Below are 21,668 nucleotides of genomic sequence, written 5' to 3' on the forward strand. Positions count from 1 at the left end.
AAAACAGAAAGAAAAAAAACCCCCGCAGATTAGTGATTACCAATTAATTAATCAAAGGTCCTTTCTAAAGTTTTACTCACCAAAATTGGTAGCAGCAATTAAAAACATTAAATATGTTCCACAATACTGAAAAATTATCACATCTTACATCTTAGACTCTTGAAGGTTCCTTCCTATAGAAACAGGTAAAAACTGCCATTTTTTTTGCAGTTGTGGATATACATGTTATAACCAAAGCTGTAGTCGCCTCAAGACACTTTATATGTTAAGGTAAAAACTCTATAATAATACAAAGAAAACCCCAACAATCAGATGAGCCCCTTTGAACAAGCACTTGGCAAAAGTGGGAAGGAAAAACCCTCTTTTAACAGGAAGTAACCTCTGGCAGAACCAGGCTCAGAAAGGGACAGCGATCAACCGCAATTTCACAACGGTTATTTGAAATTTAAATTAAGAAATGTTTAGTTCTGGGTGATATGTCATGATGTTATCAGGCTGCCTGCTATAACGGCTTATGAAATCAATTTTATGGTTATAATGTCATGACAATAATATTCAATATATATCCACAAAAATGAATTATATAGGAAACATTATAATGTCATCATGTTGCCCAGTAACCAGCTAGAAACGGGCTAATGTGGCTCACTTTTTGCATTTATGCAACTACAACATCTTATTAAAGCATCAAATCATTTTAATTTCACAACCAACAGCACAGAGCCCAAACAATACTGCAGTATAGGCATGTGCTAATTAGCCAAATTAATACAAGACCGCTCTGAGCATGTAGAATGAACATGAAGTCATATCAGTGCAGAAAGGTATATGAACACATGCAGCATTATATTTATTTATGATTATTATTATTTTGATTACCTTAAAATGATCAGACACTACTCCCCAAATCACTTATCCAGCTGAGGGGTGCCATGCATGGTATTTTAAAGCATGTGAAGAGCAGGGAGAGTGTGGGGTTCATGACATGTCATTTCAGTAACCTACCCTCTCAATAGCCCAGATTTTTTAATGTTATAAAAAAACAATTAGATAAATGTTCTGGAATTACTCACTGATGATTTTTAAAAAATCTCTTTCAGCATGTCTAAAAATGCTGCTGTTGATGTATGAGCACAATAAGTACTGCTGAATAAATGGTTAAGGTGGTAGACATTCAGCAGACCCACACATTAACATTTAAGGCAGACATGTTTAGATCAGGCTCTCTGATTGCTTATCCTGGCAAGAGTCAAGACAACCCAAGGTGAACACTATTTATTTGGGTTAAAATGGCAATTAGAACTTCAACAAGCTCATTAATTTCCGCTCATTAAGCTCCAACAAACTCTCAGAGCTCTGGAAGTTAATTTGCATTAAATTAAGGTATTGTTAGTGCACACTGTTGGACAGAGAAAGCGGCTCTGATCACACAAAGCCAAACAGTAATGTACTGAAAGCTTTAACAGCTAATGAAGAGATGATGTCACCTAGCCCTGCTATGTTAACGAGAGGCTAATGGAAGGTGGAAGTAATGACCGCCAAGTCAAGAATTAGAATAAACAATAGGGGCAAGAAACCATCACTTTGTCTAACAAACACATACGTGCAATATCACGGTGACACTAATACTGCTCCACCCTCCAATACCTCACAGTTAAACAAAGAGAGAGACAAAAGCTGAACAGCTGCTTTGTTTTAAAATCGACTTTATACGGACCTCAGCTGCACATGCCAGTGTGTCTCTACAGTTTAAACCACATTCACTTAGACTGAGCCTTCTCCTGCCCAAAAATTAATCATCTCCACTGAATGGCCAACATGTTCTCATTTCAGGGTGACAAATACTTCAGTTCTGTCAGCCGCTGGTGTCACATTGACACAAATATCTATATATCTATAAATATAAGAGTCTTTCATTTCCTGATTAGGTCGTAACACTAAGCCAGCATGTTGAAAAATAACACTCAACCACTGCAAAGAAATCACCTGTTGAGAAATCCATGTACCCTACATCGCCCCGGCCTGGTCTATTAGAAAATAAAGCAAAAAGACACCTTTCGCATACCTGACCAACACAACCATCTTTGATGAAGCTTAAGTATCATATAATCTCATAGCTAATACTAACTCTACCCCTGAAACCAAGTCTGAACCCTCATACACCCTTTAAAGGTGCCAAAATGTGAGCACTGGCCAAAATGTTCTCACCTTCCACAAGTATCCTCATGAGAGCTAATAGTCCAACTGGTCCTCACAAATATACACACAGCACACACAGAGACACACTGTGATGATGTGTTAGTGTAGATTTATAGTGTGAGGGCTACATTTTGGAGATTTATAGACTTCCTCTGTTTAGGTGATTAGCTGCGTGCTCACACCCAGTTGGACACACACACACACATACACACTTTAAACAGATATGGCACTGGGCTGATACTTTTGTTCCCAAGTACATATGCTCCCTCTCATTCTTGTGTGAGTGTGCTTTCAAGATGACACAAAACAGCATAAAAACATAGGGAAACACATGCTAAGCCACAGTGAAATCACAGTAAGTACCCAGCCCTAAAGTTTCTTGTACCCACCCCTCCTGGAAGTTTCTAAGGTGCCATGAGGTCATATAAGATGCCTTGCTTTGTGCGTGTTCCACAAGCCTGAGGGTCTCCTCTCAGAGTTGTCCCAAACAGATGCTGAACTACCTCAGATGGCTCCTTTGAATAATAGCTTCCTCCCTCTTTAATATTGGCATATGGGGTTACATCAGACAGGCTGGGGATCTAAGACTCCAAGCAAAAAAGCAAACCTCAGTGCATGTGTCTGACCTGGCTGTAAGTGGCATCCATTAGTGTATCAAGGTTCTGCAGGGGTGCTGGGGTTTTGTCCTTGAACCGAGTCAGCAGGCGGCGCTGGATGGCTCTGAACTGGACTGCTCGCTCGGACAGCAGGTCCTGATATTTCTGAGCACTGATGCGCAGCTAAGAGACAAAATGACAAATATTTAACAGACAAATTGTGGTTTAACTTAATAAAATTAAATAAGTTCTGACACCTGACAGGTGTCAGAACTGATAATAACCAAATTGACTGATATTTAACTCATTTCTTTTTTAATCCCTGACCCTTGACAATGGAGGATTTACACTTATGGTTGCCTTCGGTGTGTGTTAGTACCTGGAAGTGATTGTCTACAGACAGGAAGTACTCCTCCAGTGGGAGAGGTCCACTGAAACTTTTCTTGAAATCCTTGATTCCCACTTTGGAGAAATGCTGGTCAAACCTGTGGACCAGCTCCTTCACAACCAACCACATGTCTTCAAAACTGTCGCTCTGAATACGGTAACGTTCTGACAAACACACACATAAAATATATAAGATATTTATGCATATATATTCTAATATGGAAAATATAATTGATGATACATGCTAACGAAAGATGGTTAGAGTTCTTAAATAGTTAAAACTATCTAAACCACTGAGCCTTGTGTAGTGTGTAAATGTGTATTGATGCGACTAAGAACATATATTTAAACACCTGGTACTAAAGTTTGTTAAGAATGAAACAGCAGGCGAATATAAGTAGTGACACAGTGACAAGTGATATTTATAAAAAGATCTCTAAGAACCAGAAATGGATTAAGGGGATATACACTTTTAGAATCACAGGTGCCACTTTGGCTCAGTGGATGAGCAGAAAACCACATGTTGCACGGCCAAAGAGAGGCGGTCTGGGTTCGAATCCTATCCTGGCCCTTTGCTGCATATCTTCTCTATCTCTCTCACCCTACTTTCCTCTGTGTCTATCTTCACTGCTTCACTAACCAAAAAAGGAAACAACAAACAAACAAAAAACCTGAAAATAACAATAAAAAAGTTTTTAAATTGTCTTCATATGAATGTCTCATATTAAGTCCTCAAAGCTGTCAGTGAACACAATTCAGATCTTACAACTCGTTAGTACACAGACCAAAGAGGTTTGTAAAAGTCCATAGAAGTGATGCAAGAAGTCAGACTTAAAGTGGTGTATGTAAAAATTAAAAGCTCAGTATCAGCTATATAGAGCCTATCTCAGCTGACACTCAGCTAGAGGCGGGGCACACCTTTGACATGTTACTATAGAGACAATCCTTCATGTTCAGAAAAGAAAGAAAGAAGGTTCTTAGTGAGGGTACTCAAGCAGCTACTCAACCTTTGACCAACCGGCTGCGAGCCTACAACATTCTTGCTGTAAGATTATAATACAGTGGTCCCTCGTTTATCGCGGGAGTTACGTTCTAAAAATAACCTGCAATAGGTGAAATCTCTGAAGAAGCCATCTTTAATTTATACAATTATTATAGATGTCTTACAGCTGTAAAACCCCTCACTACACACTTTATACACTTTTCTCAGACAGGCACGAAAATTTCCACATTTTTCTCTCATGTTTAAAAACCCTCAAAGTTCAAACCTTTGCCCAAAATATAAGTCCAGTGTTATAGAATGAAACCAAAGATCAAACCCTGTTTTCAGGTCCAGAACATGGGAATAGAGCAGCTGTGAGACAATTCAACATTAATGAATCAATGGTACGGAAGTAGAGGAAGCAAGAAGGATGAGTTGAGTAAAGTTTGACTTATCTGACTGTTTTGTTTCGCTTAATCCCGTGCGCCTTATGGTCCGAAAAATACAGTAATTTCTGCCTTCCTTTAGCATGTCCAGAAGTTCAACTTTTTATGCATCTGGTTAGCATCTGCCTTTTGGGTGCTACCGCAGGTGCCTTTGACGGTGCAAAACGTTTCATCAACATTGTTGTGTTTGTTGGGGAGAAAACTTACAAACATACAGTACAGCACTTCAGAGTCACACTGCTAGCGATCGAAGATTTATGTAAATTCGACAAGCAAAAAAATCCGCGAAACAGCGAGGCCGCGAAAGGTGAACCGCGTTATAGCGAGGGACCACTGTACTTACCATGTGCCACCAAACTACCTATTCTCTTTTAATCCAACAGGTATCAACAAAAGGTACTCAACGACTCCAAGAAATACAAAAAGGTATGATTTTCTATCACAAGTAATTAAAAGCTATCAAAAGAAATTAGCAGGTGAAGACAGGCTATGAAAAAGACATCTGGTAAAAAAACATTAGACACCTGGAACAGGACTGTATTAGAAACAGATAATTCGCAAGGCTTGTTTTAATCCCACAATTAAACAGCTTTAATGGGGCCAAAAGATGAATCTTATTAAATACCCGTTCATTATCCAGTGCCGTTAGACTTACGGGAGGTCTTGGAGGCTAGCACAGTAACCCTGGCTCCTGACAGAAGCTGGAAAGCCAAACTATTCCCATCCTTATCTTCTGATTTTGCTGAAAACTCTGCAGAGAGAGACAGAAAGACAAAAAAACAATGTGATGAGACAGATAGGACAGGCTATCATGATATAGGACGCCAACAAAGGAGAACAAGATACAGTTGCATGTACAAACACAAAATAAGCTTACACAAATCTCTATTCACACAAAAAGAACACACTCAGTATGAACACCATGTGTGTGTGTTTAGACGTCAGAGCTGCTGACTGTGGCCGATTGTAGATAACTGGGAAGCAGAACAGACGTTCCCAGAGCTCAGACCTACACACACACACACACGGAATCACAAATAAACACGCATAAACAGACTCGTATAAATACACAACCACACACCGATACATAACCGTTGATTATTCATATAAATGTATACACATTCACACAGCTACACATCTCTCATTGCCTTCACTAGCTTTCCATTCATGCTTACATCATCTGGCTTTGTGTAAAACACTTAGGTAGCCACGTCATTGATTATTGGCTATTACGAATCATTAACTGTAAGATGTAGTCAATGCAGAAGAACTAAACAGACACACACGGTAAAGTGTGCATGAAAAAAAAATTGTTTAATCACTGACATTTTACTGATTTGTGCTTTATATAGCATTCTTTCCCTATTTGTCACTTATACCTAGAGCTAAGCTTTTGGTGTGGGTTTACATTTCGACGTGTGCACAAGCCAACCAGTTGCAATAAGTGGACAACCCACTTTAAACAAATGTACGTTAAGGTCAATACTGCATACCGATCTGCACAGACAATGACTGAAACAGAACAGTGCGCTTTGGTTTCTGGAAATCTGTGATTCAAATACAGAACCATTAATTGTTTGGGAAACTGAGAGCGCCACCAACACATCATTGTTAAGTGTTTGCATACAGAGTGAGTGTGCTATTACCTCGGAAGATGGAGCTGAGGTCAACTGGTGGCTGGTTGGTGTCCACAGTTATCTTAAACTTGGTGGCTTTGGGTGGAGGACAAGCAACACACACCAATGACAGAGGAAGATTGAACCTGGACTGGAGGACCTTGGGAACTCCTGCAAATAAGAACCATCACTATAATCAGAAAAGGTTCTTAAAAAAGTAGACTATTTATTACTATTATTATTATTATTAATTAATTAATTAATTCTGCATTGCTCATCTTAAAATCTTAAATCCAGTCTCCCTCCTCCTGTTGTTCCTTTCCAGAAATAGAACCTTAAAGTTAGAGACTACTCCTTCAATTTCGCGCCCCCCCCCGCAGTGACTCAAATGAGGCCTGCACATCGCTTTTTTAGCTTTCTCTCCCAACAGCAGTTAACGTTTGTTCACACAGTCAACAGTTCAGGTATTCCTATTGCATGAGCATCTGAGAGCTAGAAGACCGAGAGACTCGACATCAACGCCAAGTGTGGAGGTGAGTTTGTCGAAGATCAGAAAGGGAAGTTTTGTGAAAGATGGTGGGGACTGACTGACAAGAAAAAAGAAAAAGGAAGTGAGGAGGCGAGTTAAGGCCAACTACAACTATGTTCGGAGTGTATGGAGTGCTGAGCTTGGCAGAAATGTACACTTAGCTAGAATAACAGTGCGAGGGAAAGGAGCGATGGAGGAAAACAGTTGTTAGGAAGAGATGGAGCGAAGTAACCAGAGGAGAGGAGGTGAGCTAATGACAGGAGAGTTGAGCAGAAAAACAAGTGGAAATAAACCAACATGTGAGAGAGAGAGAGACTGAAAGGAAAATAATATGAGAAGGGATGGTTTAATTAGGGAAAGTTCCAGGTTATTACAGATAGTAATAATTACCCACAACTACTGTGCACCTTTTCCTCCCAGACAAGCAATTATTATGTGATTATGTGAATAATTCAATTTGGTTTGAATGTATGCACTGAGGCCTAGAGAGAAAAGGGGAAGAGGCAAAGCCAAGGAAAACAGTAGAAAAGAGGGGAAAAGGAAGATGGAGAGAGAGAAAAAGTTCAAAGTTTTAAAGAGCAAAACGGACTGAGGCCTGCTTTCTTCTTTCCTCACTCAGCTAAATTCTCAATGACCCTTCGTTCTGGATGGCTGGATAGTTAAACAACACATCACTTCCAACAAACACAACAAAGAGGGTTAGATATACATGTTGTCAAAGTGAATATGCTACAGATTTACTAAATATAAAAATCAATCTAAATGCAAACTATTCTCAGCGCTGTTCATTAACGTTAGCGGTCATGATACGTCGATCCATTTTTCACTTTTTTATCATCCAGCTGACTGTTCAGTTCCCGCCTTTGAACATGATCGCCTTAACACAGAAAATATCCAATTCCGATCTCCAACAAAATACAATTTCACGTTTTGACTCTATAAAAAAAAACAATTTGATCTTTTTTTATGTGCTTTTGCATTCAAGCTCATTTAATAAACATCACAAATTTTTTAAATATATAACAGATGACCAATGTGTTTTAAAGTAACATTGATGATAATCAGGGCAGACATGATGTGCGCTGTGATGGATTGGCTGACTCAGGCGAGTTTCAAGTGTTTCCAAGTTGAATTTCACAACATACTGAAATGAATGAAAGCACTGGCTGCCCGAAAGGAAGGAAGGAAAAACATTAAAAAATCAAAAACACCAAGGTATCAAGTAAAGGTCGCTATAGCTTTGGAAAATGATCCCTACTAAGGTAAAGTTTATAGGATATATAGTGAATGGTGAATGCAGCCACTTAAATCCTTTTATTATGTGTTCTGATGGTATTTTTTTTGCCCTTACGGTCCTTCCTTACTAAGGTAATAATAAGGGATGTTTTATGTTTGAAACACATTTCAAACACTGTTTGCTGAGTCAGGCTGGTTTTGTTGATCTTACCATTTAAACAAGAAACTCTAAAGAAACGCTAAGATTGGAAAGCGAGAGGAGGAGGAAATATAAACACATAATAAAAGTTACAAGTAGGGAAAAATGACAAAGAAAGGACAAAGAGATGGAGACAAATTAGAGGAAAATAATGCTGACAAAGTAACAAAGGGGAAAAAAAGAGTTGAACATGGAGAAGAAAGGATGGTGAGACAGACAGGGAAGAATGAATTGGACTAACAGGAGGTGGCATAGGTGTGTGCACGCTTATCGCCAACTTCATACAGTGTTATGAAGCTGTGTTTGCCCCCTTCTTGATTCCTTTTGCACATTTGTCACACTTACATGTTTTAATCAAACAAATTAAAATATTAGACAAAGATACATTGACTAAATACAAAGTGGGTTTTTTTTTAAATTATGATTTTCTTTATTTATTAAAGGAAACAAGCTACCCAAACATACGTCACCCTGTGTGAAAAAGTGATTGCCCCCTAAACCTAATAACTGGTTGTGCCAACCTTGGCAGCAAGAACTGCAATTGGCAACAAAAACTGCAATCAAGCATTTGTGATAACTGGCAATAAGTCTTTCGCAGCGCTAGAGAGGAATTTTGGCCCACTCTTCTTTGCAGAATTGTTTTAACTTAGCTACACTGGAGAGTTTCCGAGCATGAATGGCCTGTTTAAGGTCATGCCAAAGCATCTCAATTGAATTTAAGTCTGGACTTTGACTAGGCCACTCCAAAATCTTTGTTTTGTATTTTTGAATCATTCAGAGGTAGAACTGCTGGTGTATGTGGGATTATTGTCTTGGTGCATGTCCCAAGTGCTCTTAAGCTTCAGGGTATGAACTGATGGCTGCACACTCTCCTTCCAGTAGAGAGAATTCATGGCACCATCGATTACAACAAGCCGTCCGTCTTAAAGCAGTAAAGCAGCCCCAGACCATATGATTATACTATGTATTATCATGCTGGCATGATGTTCCACAGATGTTTTTCCCAAAAGTCTTGGGGATCATCAAGATCATTTTTGTAAGATAAGCCTTTGTGTTCTTTTTGGTCAGCAGTGTTTTTTGCCTTGGAGCACTCCCATTTTTGCCCAGTCCCTTTCTTATCGTTGAGTCATTAAGACTGACCTTAGCTGATCCAAGAGAGGCCTGCAGTTCTTTAGATTTTATTCTGGGTTTTTTGCTATCTACTGGATGAGACATCAATGCACTCTTGCAGTAATTTTTAGGCCAGCCATTCCTGGGAAGGTTCACCACTGTTCCAACTTCTCTGACCCTGGTTCGCTGCAGTCCCAAAGCCTAAGAAATGCCTTGTAACTCTTTCCAAACAGACAGATGTCTTTAGATTGTGGCATTATGTGTTACTTTTTGAGATCTTTTTTTATCCAGGTTTTTTTCCAGGTTTCTCTCCTTAATAAATAAATTCATCATTTAAAAGTCCCACTTCGGACTTCCTCATTTTATCTTTGTCCATCCATTCATTCTCTTCATCATATTCCTTTCAGGGTTGTGAGGAGGCTGAAGCCTGTCCCAGTTACCAGAGTACATCCTGGACAGATCGCCAGACCACCATTCACACTGACATCTATGGCCAATTTAAAATAATGAATTAAGCTAACCCCACTAAATGCATGTCTTTGGACTGTGGGAGGAAGCTGGAGTTCCCACACAGACACAGGGAGAACACACAAACTCCACACAGAAAGGCCATGGCACAGATGGGGGATTTGAACCCAGGACCTTCTTGCTGTGAGGCAACAGTGGTAACCAGTGTTTCACCATGTTGCCCAGGTTATCTTTGTGTAAAATTTAAACTCGGTTGAAGATGACAAAAAAGTCTGGAAAACAAACAAACCAGAAAAGAGGAAAATACTTCTGGTCACCTCCAGTCCAGAGTTTTATGCATGGAGACACAGTTAGTTTGTGTGTCTGTGCTTGTGTCTGTGTTGCTAAAATAATGACTTGGAATATGAAATATACTTTTTCATCATCGAGATTTTAGACTAATTAGATGAGCTTAAACTGCATAAAGTGATTAAAAAAGTGAAAAAGCAAAGAAAGAAAAGACCTGATAAGATAATAACAACTCCAGTGTTAAAGAGTTACAAGAGGCGAGCATTGTTGTGTGGTCTCAGACACACAACAGTGTTCATCCATGAATGCTTTCTAAATGCAGGCTCTGAACAAACATGATACATGTTTTTGTAGATGCATATCATAACCATTTTAAAATAACTCAAATACAGAATGTCTCTGCTAAAGTTGCACTCTGAGACACACAAAGTAAATGTTTAATATTGTAGTTTGTTATTTTTTTCTCTGTTTTAGTCAGTTTTGATGTTGAGAAGGACGTCAGCAGAAAGAAAAACAGCAAATTGTTCAAATTGTTGTTGTTTGAGGAAATGCTTCAATTCAGAAACTGGAACGGAGGCCTGCAGTAAGACTAAAGCCAAAGAATAAGTGGCTAAACACAATTTCTCAGCTACAGTAAACTGAGGTTTCCCTGTTTTTCTTACAGACTCTTTAATCCATCCACTGCCTCTCCTGAGTTTTCTGTGAGCTGCTGATGTTTTGGGGATGTATAAAAAAGTGTAGGTGCATTTGAATCTACAGATCAAATCACACATTGTAACCTCTAAGCCGTTAACTTCCTTTCTGATAGCTCCTAGCAAAAAAAGGTGGGGTTGGGAAGTGAGATAGAGGAAATAAAGCCATAAAGTCATTTCTATTATCAAATGTTAAATACTTAAAGTCACAGTGTACTGTAATGGAATGGAAGCGTACTTCCATCGCACTGTAATATGAGAAGACTGATTCCAACAGATGTATCTTTGCGGTACAGTATGTCAGAGACAGAGGGGGGAGAGAGAAGGGGAGAGGAGAGAGAGAGAGGGACCACAGAGTTTATTTAAGAAGGAGACCACTGTACAGAATCAGGTTCTTAACACAGCAGCGGTGATGTCACTCATGTGTTTGTGTCTATATGCATTCAGAGATGTGTGTGCGTGTCAATCGGCTCTGCATTTAATGCACATATCCTCTTGCCTTACTTGTGTGTGGACCCAAGCAAAACAATAAAAGTTAGAAAAAATCACTGCACAGTCTGGTCCTCAATAAATCATGTGCACATGCTGCAGCTAACCTGCACTACATTTTAGCATTAAATATCCAGGTGAGTTCCTATGCCTCTCTTATAGTGTATTAGTAATCTGGCATTTATGCTCTGCATAAATCTATACACTGTTATTTAACAAGGTGTGATGGTTTAAACAATCCTAAAACTTTTATTTCCCAAAGCTACGGTCCAGTTTGTACTGAATGCAACAATTAACTAGGGCTACCCATGACTCAGGACAGGAGATCCAGTGGATCAACCCTGATGGTGGGGCTGCTGTTTTGTAGTTCATCATATTCAAAGGTGTTTTGTGTAGCCTTCTAGCTAGCATACTAGAGTTTCACTTATGTCCTACATATTTTAAATCAACTGACAACAAGTTCTCACAGGCCTGTCAGATGGACTCCAGTAACACTACACTAATACTTCCTCTCATAACCAACAGGTAAACTAAATTCTTTAATTAATTAGATTTTTTTTCCTAATTACTAGATTGAATACTGCTCCTAAAAAAACAACCCTTGGGGTACACGCATCACTGCCCGAGAATCACTAGTCTAGTGAATTCATCGAGTGAATAAATATCCTCACAAAATAGCCATACAAACATGTGTGGGTGTACTGCTGCAGAGCCACTACAGATTATAGGGGTCCAGTTCTGCATCAAAGCACACAAACTCACAAACACAAACAAACTTAAATAAATGCCAGCTGACAACTAGGAGCACTACTGCTGGAGTGCATGTGTGCGCAGCAAGTCAACACACTTTACGCTTGTATGTGTGAGACAGATGATATTTCTGTGTAAACTCAACAGTTTAAAAGAATAAATGGATATAAAGGGATATTTACATTTTCTATAAAGCGGGAAAATGTGTGTGTGTACAAGTGTGTTTGTGTATTTGAATTAGAGTATGTGTGTGTATAGACTCTTGCCAAGTATATCACATAACAGGAACATAAACAGTAGGCAGCAGGCTCTTCCTGTATATACAGCTCCGAATGTATGTGTGTGTGTGTTTTGAAAGTATATGGCGTAGTTTTGATAATCTGTACGTTTCAGTAAGTGTAGAAGTGTACGTGAATATACAAGAACATGGGTGTGATCTCAGTAGAGCATACGTACATGTTTGTCTTTTTAATAAAAGACTGTCTTTCTACTTGCTCTAGTCTACGAAGCTCTATGAAAAAAGCACTTACCTTTAGGGTTAAGCTCTGCAGAAATGAAAAGGAAAGAGTTAAATGTTATAATATGAAAGGTGAAGGAATGAAAAAACAGAAAAAAGAAAGTGTTATCAGTTCTCCCATCTAGTTTTATTTGGTCGGACCAGTAACAAAGAACTGGAAGAACTGGCAAGGGAATTCCCTGAGAAAACCTCCATCTTCCTTCATATGGATATAGACAGACCTAAAAAAATTCCTCTCAAGTGTTTGGTTTGCCTTCCCACACAACTGGAAAGTACAGCTGGAGGAAAAGGCAGCCATCTGACTCAGCCATACCGATCGTGAATATGATAAGATGTCCAAATTGAAAATTAAATAGTCTATCGTCATGAGGTTTGTGTGGAAATCGGGCTGACGGGATCAACAGAAAGAGACGTCTATTCTTATAACCTGATCAGTATTAACTCATTTAGAAGAAGAAATCTGTGGAAGGCCTAAGTAGAACCAGAAGGAGCATTCAATTATGATGCAGCAAAACAGGTTTGGTTGATAGTTTTAACCTTCAAATGAAAATGCATGTAGGATTTTTTTGTGTGTGTTCCTTGTGGTGATAAAAAGAAATTACTTTAGTTTGTGTCTGTCTGTTTATGTGAAGGACTACAAGTCAGGGCTGAAAAAGCAACACAAAAATATTTGTGATAAGACAGCATCTCTTCTCTGTGCTCCTCAGTGCTATATTTTTCCAGCTGCCCTGGGATTTAAAAAGTCAGTGTGCTGCTTCTCTAACCTTTAGTTCACAGCAACAGAAGTCTGGCAGATTAAACTCTGATATGATTGGTTGAAGAGGATTTCCTGTGAAGGTGAATGAGAAGCAGATGGCAGGTTGCAAGCCAATGAAAAGGCAGCGAGGTGCTGAGTCAAAAGGTTCACGTCTTATTAAACCTGATGAAAGTCGCGCTTCCTATGGCTGCCTCTCCTTCCTGTAATAACTCTGCCTCCATCGCTCCCTCTCGTCATAACTCTGCCACTTCTTTAAGAAGCAAGATTTTTTACAGTTTAAAGAGTTTGTATTTCAAAGATATAATTTCATGTCAAGTGCACAGGATATATACTGTTAAGAATACAGGGTACCTAACAATATATTTCGTTGGGTCTGAATCAATTCAATTTTATTTATATAGCGCCAAATCACACCTAATGATCAGCTGAACTAATGGCTAGTTGGTAATATTTTCTATGTTTTACTTATTTATTCAGTTTTATGCTCTGCATATGTATAAAGAAATGTTTGCTTTTCTTTCCTCATATCAAAAGAACTCTTCTTACATATTATTTGACTTTATATAAAGGTGCAATAAACAGGAAAAAAACAATAAAATAAATAAACAAATGCAGAGGTAGCCCTTGCTTTTAAAAGTTGAAATTCTTTTATTAAAAAATCATTATCACTGTTTGCACATACCGACTTCACATGCTTTTGTATATATGCACAAACATAGCCAAATACAACACAAGAGACTGGAGTTTGATCCATTTCCTCACAATAATATATTTTTGCTTTAACTACCTGCTTGTTTTTATTAAAAGATCATGGTTTTCCTGGCTCTAAAATGTGCCTTTAAGTTTCTTCTCACAGCTGCTTGAGGTTCTTTAACTTGAAAACATAGCTATGGGTCACAATATTACCACACCCAAATTATTACCACAATTTTTTCCTGGTAATAAGACTACAATACTCCAACATACATAAAGTTTCTTTCAGTTCTCAGCAGTAATGTTGCTGCAAGCATATTGGTCCTCTGTCCTGACTCACTGATAATGTAGCTCTGCTATACGGAGCATTATTCAAAAAAAGAAACATCAGAGCTATTGGCAGTTTGATGGCTAATCTACCTCAAATGCAGGATCAGCCGCATACCTACAAAATCCCATAATATCTTCATATTGAGCAGTATTATCTAATCCTGAAATGCTAAGTCCAGTAATTACTTTGTCTGGGGCTCAGATTACTACTCTACACTGCCAACGAAAAGAAAGAAAAACCATAACGGGGAGGGAAGAAAAAGGAAGAAAAAGACTGGATAAAACAACACAAAAATGGACGAGAGAGAAAGAAAAGTGAGAAGGACCCATTACATTTTTTAAATGTAAAAGACATGTCAAATGGAGCAAGGAGGCTCTCACAGCAAAAACCCACGCGCACACATACACATGTGTGGATACACACACACACACACACACACACACACACATGCAGTAGCCGCTTCTGGCCAGCTGCCAGGCAATGCTCAATCAGTCTTTGGTTTTCAAAAATCTCCTTCAAGTGAAACTCTGGATCCATTAGTGGTAGAATTAGAAAAGTTTAATGTTTCATGGCTGCAAGCCTTTATTACATCAATAATAGCTGAAGAAGCTGAGAAGGTGTTCTTTTTATAATTAATTACAGAGCTCAGAACTGTCATCATTCTTTTTAAGAGTAAATAAAATCTCTTTACTTTCGAAAAATCCATTCTCCACTTTGTAACACCCTTTCGTGCACAAACCAGTGTTTTCATTGTTTTTTTTGTTTTTGTTTTTTTCTTAGATTAACAAGAAAGTACAACATCAGGATCATATTTTCCTCCATCAGCTGACAACTGGCTTCTGGCTGACAACTGCGGGCTCGTGGACTGAGGACGTAACAGAGGAGCATCCTTGTAAGGCGCTACTTTTCCCACAGGAGGTTCACAGTTTGAACCCATGTTCCACAGTGCTGCAGTGTCCATGAACAAAGCACAATGGACAATAAAAGGTTATTATTCTTGTTTCTCTTCTGTCTGCACTGATATATGAGGGCTTCTCATTGAACAGTCTTTGCCTTCTCTGTGGTATAATGTACCATAATTGCTTTAGCAAGAGGCAAGGGCATGGCTTCTAATATGCCACGAGTGTCTGCTGCCAGCAAAAATTCTGAATAAATGCGAAACTGAAAACTCATGAGGGGTTCGACATGCCATCCATGAATTAGTCTGAAATTCAATGACTTGAGTGAATATTTTTGCCCCAATCAAGGTGTCTGCAGGGTTTCCACCAGTTTTAATAGCAGTCCAAGCAGTATATAGGTACAATTATTAATTAATTTAAAATAACCTGACGCCAAATAAACATCCAAGTAGGACGCACAAATCAGCTAATGGAAATCAATGAGTTCAATGATGTTCATTTATGTTTTTGTTAAAACTGATTTTTCAGGTCTACTGAATGCTGAATAAAAATTGTAAAAAATTTAAAAAACTTAGAAAAGACTAAAGAATATCTAATATGCATACTGTCCAAACACACACCTTTAATTAATAGATGCAATTCATCTCTGAACACTCCACAACTGCATGCAAAATATTTCAAAACTAGCAAAACTATAATGCAGGAAAAAAATATTTTGCATGCAATCTAAATTTTAAATAAAAAATGTTTTAAAAATGCAGATGAGGTTTTGCCCTTTCTAAAACGAGAAATCATCAAGATTAGATTATTTTTTCTTTTTATATTAACTCATACATAAAATACATTTTGGCCATAAATAACTGGTAAGTGCATAGATTTCTGTAAGTAAAGTAACACTGAGTCACTGCCTTATCCACATGTTGACCAAACACAGTTATGTGCACAGTCCCCCTCAAAGGCATATTTTGAGCCAGGAAAAACTCTGCCATCTAAGGTCCTTTCAGATAAACTAAATCCAGCTCTATCAAGTTTTTCAATTCCTCCAAATACCGCCTTAGTGGAACAGAAATACAGAGTAGAAATCTCCTAGGAAGCTTAACCCTGAAAACCTGTTTTTGTATAGTGTTAATAAAAAGTTAAATTAAGGGTTATTAGGATATGCTGTATGCATTAAAATACTAATAAAAATATAAACAACAGACAAATATGGTTCTGTACATATCACATGATCTTGCAGCTCATGAGAAAATATTAATTTGCTTTTTTTTTTTAAATCTCAAGTTATCCTGTAAAAAAAAAAGGAAAAAACTACATTACTTGTTTCCTGGCCTGTGGCCTTGCATTCCTTCAAATCTGTTACTAAGCTGTTGTAATATGGAGCATGCTAACAAAGAGAGTTTAGAACATGATCCGCTTGGCAGAGGTAGCAACCAACATCAGCATCAGCTGGCTTAACAAAAGTTCCTTACAAATGGATTTCAGGCCTGGTAGTCAAAAGAGGAGTGACCCAACAAAAATACTGCATTGTCCTGGAGACATCAACATATGGAGATGCTGGTCATTCTGGCAAGTTCAGTAAAACAGAAGAAAACAATAAAGGCTGCCAACTAGCTTCCTAGGTTTCCACACGAATTGGCCTAGCAACCAGTGAATCATGGCTGGCTGGGTTTTATGGAAAGTATCCGCACAGTCACAATGTATCTTTGCCTGTTCAGATGAAAATGGCCATTGTGTACGAGCTAACAGTGTACTGTAAACGCCAACTTGACCACCTGATCCTTCTCAAGTGTGTTTGTGCAGAGCTCTCTCTCAAAGTATTAAGAAAATCAAAGAGGGCCACTAATGAAATTCTTTCTAGATTGTAACAACTCCTGACACCGTCAAGCCTCCTTTGAAGGGCTTAAGAAGTCAGCAGTCTTCTTAAATGTCAGAGCCTTTGTTGGGCTTTAAGAAGGACACAGTAGCCCCAGGGTGGGATGGTGTTATATAAGTGGGTGGTGTGAAGGCATAATCATCACCCCCGGGTGGGAATGCGGAAAGAAGGAAAGCAACAGAAACAAAGTGATGCATTCCTCCCAAGCCAGGACAGCGTTTAGAGGATGAGAGAGGATGAGATAGGATGAGGCACCGCTGGAGATTAACACACAGCCATGGAGTTACAAGGAATGGACTGGTCATTGTTAAAAGATACACTGACAAAGACACAAACAGCAGTGTCTCACGTTGAATGTTTTTAATCAAACCTGTCAGGACATCTGTTTTATTTTTATTTGCAGGTATGTGACCAGTGTTACACTTGTCTGCAGGTCACTACACTGAAGCGACTTTTTTATTCGGCAGCGCTGCACTGATTTGCCCACCTTTCTGATCAACGAGACAGAGTTTTTTTAACGGGGCAGAGCCGAAGTAGGCCTGAATGTGGCATGACTGCTGTGTGTACTTGTGAATCATTTTCATATAAATGCATCCACCTGCATTGTCGTCACAGCTCCAGCAAAAATAAAGTTTTACTCACGAAGAAAGTACAAGCTGTGATAAATGTAGTCATTTACTAAAAATCTTAAGTAGTTCTTGTGACTCACAGATTAAATCGCACCTGGTCATATATCAAAACTGAATGAGTGAATTTGTTTTAAATAACTCCTGGAATCTTGTTGAGAAATATTCTGATTCAGTAATGGCAGTGCTGTCTACTAATCTACTACCCAGATCAGTTTGAGGTCCACATTCCCCTCAACACTGCCAACTCTAATTTACATTACATGGCCAAAGGGGAAGTTTTTCAAGATTTTAGGTAAAGCTTCTTCGTTCCATTCCCAGGAAATCTTAATGATCCCTGATTTGAGTCCAACACTTGTTGGACTAATGCTCTTGTATATGAATGGGAACAAGTCCTGCAGCCAGGTTTTAATATTTGGCAGACAGTGGTTGTAATGCACAAGTGTCCTCATAGTTTTGACCATGCAGTGAGAATAAGCTTAATTCACTTCCCTGCTTTTCCTTTCTCATTCTAACAAAGATTGCCTTCTTTTAGTTTATACCTAGGGCTTCTGTAGTTCCCATTTTCCTCTGCTTTTGTCGTCCTCCTCCTTCCCATCCTTTCTCTCAACAATGTTTACCTTCCCTGTTTCTCTTTCTCCGCTCCATTTAAATGTAACTTGTGTGTACCTCATTCATGGTCCCCATCCTGTTATTCATCTGCCTTCATCCTCCAACCTGCAGTAAACTTTTTCTAATTCTACTTACAGTCCACTGGCTCTCTTTCCAAACCCAAGATCAGCTCCCAACATATTCTCCCCAAGCTGCTTGGCTACTAAGAGCCACTGAACTACTCCAGACTCTGTATTTTCAGCTATTTTTAGCATCACAATAAAGTTTAACAAAAAAGAAACACTTCCCAATATTTCCAGACATTTCACGTTAAATGTGCTTCTGGGGCGGAGAGACTGTTCCACCTACAGAGGCCTGCCAAGGCAAATGCAATCCAAGGGAAACAATAGCAAGAAAACAGGGTTTTTTTCATGACCTGATTTCTGAACAAATACTCAAATAAATCTTTTTTTTTTTTTTCTAGGAGGTCCGTGACATTTGAAATAAAGAGTGGTTTTGTTGGTTTGCAAGGGGGAAAGTAATATCTTCCAAAAATATTGCAGGGCCCAGAAACAGATGCCTGGAGGCAGCAGGGGGATGAACTGGGCTTGTCTGGAAAGTGCCCAGATGTCATTACCTCAAGTCAGCACACTGTTAGCAGCTGGTGTTCAACACTGTCACACAACACTGGAAGTGATGTTATAGACCAGAATCCTTCTAACGGTAATGCTGGAACAGACTGATAGATTTAACTCCATCGCAGGAAAGCAGAGTGAAAAGCCAAGTGGGAATAACATTGCGCTTGGCTTTTCACTCTGTTTGCAAATTTATGCTGCTCTTTGTTAGCTAGTGTTAAGTCGTTGTCCAAGTCCGTTATTTCTGTTAACTTCTGCCTCTGTGAGCTTGTAAGGGTTCACTTGGGTATGAGAAAGTACATTTTGTCATCAGACAGAGAACAAGGCTCTATGATAGAGCCCGACCAATCAGGGATTTGTAAAAGATTGAAAACACTGATGAAGTGGACTTTATTTACCAGGATAATATGTCAAAGCAGGTTAAAAATAAACGACATTTATTGTTACAAGTTGTGGATTACTCTTGTCTTCTTGTGACCACTTGGACCCATCTGTAATACTGCTCTATCAACTGTGACTACGTCCTTCAGGAAGATTTCGAGCTGATTGGAAGGTAGCAGGACTATCAGCTCTTGCATGCGTTTGGAGGATTATGCATGCAAGTTAAATATTAGCACAGCAAAGCCTGATCATTACTACTTGGTAATAAATTAAACAAAAAATTAATTCAACAAAAGATAATAATTAGGATAATTGTGTTGTATTCTGCGAAATTGTTAGTTTTAGGTTAAATTAAACATGTCCATTCAGAAAATGTGTCACAGGGTTTGGTTTTGGTTTGTTTACCTGTCGGCGAGCTGTAGGACACAGTGATGTCTCCGGTGAGGTCAGCAGGGGGGTAGTGCCCATTGAGAAATGCTGAAAACACCACGACTTTGGATGAACCAACACCTGAAAGCAAAGCACAAACACGTCGCTATTAACACATGGTGTCCTGTTGTCCCTCTCTTATACTATTTATGCATTTATTCCCTTTAATCACAGAAGTATTACACTACCTGTGAGAATAGTCCACAATCCTCTGTACATCTAAAAAGGTTTAAACAATAATCCTAATAATATTATCTTTGTTACTTTGATTCCCTCTTGAGCGATAATATTATTCCTTAGCAAGGATGTGCATTTTGAATGTAATCTAATGAAAAGGCGCTTTAGAAGTAAATACTGGATGCACTGTAGCTTGATCCACACCGTGGACAAAAAGTTTAAATATCTTGACCTTTCTGCTTCAATTTCGAGTCTCACGCAATTTGCTATGAAAGTGCCATAATAACTCACTGGAGTTTCCCTTCAGCTAATTTGTGTTATTACAAATGTCAATGTAATTTTGAGTAAAACTTTCTTACTTTTGGAACAGAAGTACCGATTTTATTCCAGCACTCTTTAAAAGAAAGACATTGAATGATGAATGAGGAAACGGGGTAGTCAATGAAACGCACACACAAAGTGTAAGTGTCAGCTTTTTCAAGATACGTACAGAACAGGACGCAGTACGGTTAATACAAACCAGACCCTTTAATGTGTATACACACACACACACACACACACACACACACACACACACACACACACAATTTGAACCTCACCGTGGAAGGTGACTTAGAATATTAACCAGATTTTTTTAAAACTGTGTGCACATACATACACATAACACAAAATAATTATAGTCAGCATGAGGCAGAGGTGATGACTTGTAGCTTCCTTTTGAATACCCTAAATCCAGAGAGAGCAAGATAAAGAAAAAAAAACAAAGGCAGAGAGCGCAAATAAGCTGGAGAGAAAAAGCAGGGATCAAATATAGACGGAGAGGAAAGGATACATTACAGCTAATGGCTCCATGCAGCAGCACACACACACACATATATATGCACACACAGGGCGGCGAGGTGGTGTAATGGGCCGTGATGTTTCTGAGCTCACTCTGTTACAGGTGACTGAATCCCAAGTATGTGTGTATGTGTCCTAATGGAAGCGCAACTTACAGGCATTCTGCGCGTAATGAATGACAGCGAGGAGACGATGTGCCAAAAGTTTGAGACTATGTCACTGTGTCTTTCAAAATTTTACTCAGAACTGTATAAACTCTCATTGACCACGTTTAGCAGGTGTGCGCACACGCAGCCGTAAGCGAAACGAGACCGCTCCAGCTGAGGACAGACAGAGCAGGAGGGAGCAAGATGGATGAGAGGAGATGAAAGGCGAGACGACGACGACTGACAGAAGAGAAGATAAACGATAAAAAGCAGAGAGAGAGACTTTCTCCGCACTCTTCAGATGTACTGACAGCATGACCTCCTCTCTCAGCTGATCTCATCCTTCTCCCACACTGCTCTCCTCACTTCTCCCACCAAGCATCCATCTCCTTTTCCCCCCTCTCTCCTCCCATCTCAGCCTCTTCTGAGAGATCGATCTTCTGTTCAACCTTTTCATCTTTTCTGTGTAACAGCTAGACCCCAGCCAATTTGGGGATTTTTAATATCAGTGGTGACACTAACGATAAGTGTAAAAACTAAAAATCACCAGTAAGACAAAGATCCCTTGAAGGCTACATTGTGCAGAATAGGCTTATTGAGCTGAGTAAGAGATTGGACAGCTGGTACCACTCATGCCTGTATATTAAATATAAAACTTGAACACAGAATCAAAAACCTAAGAATGTGTGGTTTTCATGGGCTGGAAGTTGAAGAACTTATCACACATTTTCACACACATAACACTTGAAAATGTTGAACTATTCTTTTCTGTTGTGTTATTAGAGT

At 39.0% G+C, this 21,668-nt stretch overlaps 1 protein-coding gene across 4 annotated transcripts in view; it reads right to left on the reverse strand.

Moving 5' to 3' along the window:
- The window catches only part of bbs9 (Bardet-Biedl syndrome 9), a 168,768-nt gene that overhangs the window by 107,530 nt on the left and 39,570 nt on the right, over positions 1–21,668 (reverse strand). For 3 of the 4 annotated variants that reach the window (XR_003222283.1, XM_003450309.4, XM_019364688.2), the window contains exons 14-19: positions 19,696–19,800; positions 12,518–12,532; positions 6,257–6,397; positions 5,266–5,361; positions 3,175–3,347; positions 2,826–2,978 (exon numbers count right to left, since the gene is read on the reverse strand). Coding sequence is in view for 3 of the 4 variants with exons in the window: in XM_003450309.4 (XP_003450357.1) it covers positions 2,826–2,978; positions 3,175–3,347; positions 5,266–5,361; positions 6,257–6,397; positions 12,518–12,532; positions 19,696–19,800 (683 nt within the window). In the remaining variant the exon portion in view is untranslated. The remainder of the gene's footprint in view (positions 1–2,825; positions 2,979–3,174; positions 3,348–5,265; positions 5,362–6,256; positions 6,398–12,517; positions 12,533–19,695; positions 19,801–21,668) is intronic. The other variant, XM_019364689.2, reaches the window with a different exon arrangement.

Source organism: Oreochromis niloticus, linkage group LG11 (assembly GCF_001858045.2).
Source record: "Oreochromis niloticus isolate F11D_XX linkage group LG11, O_niloticus_UMD_NMBU, whole genome shotgun sequence".
NCBI classification, from domain to species: Eukaryota; Metazoa; Chordata; class Actinopteri; order Cichliformes; family Cichlidae; genus Oreochromis; species Oreochromis niloticus.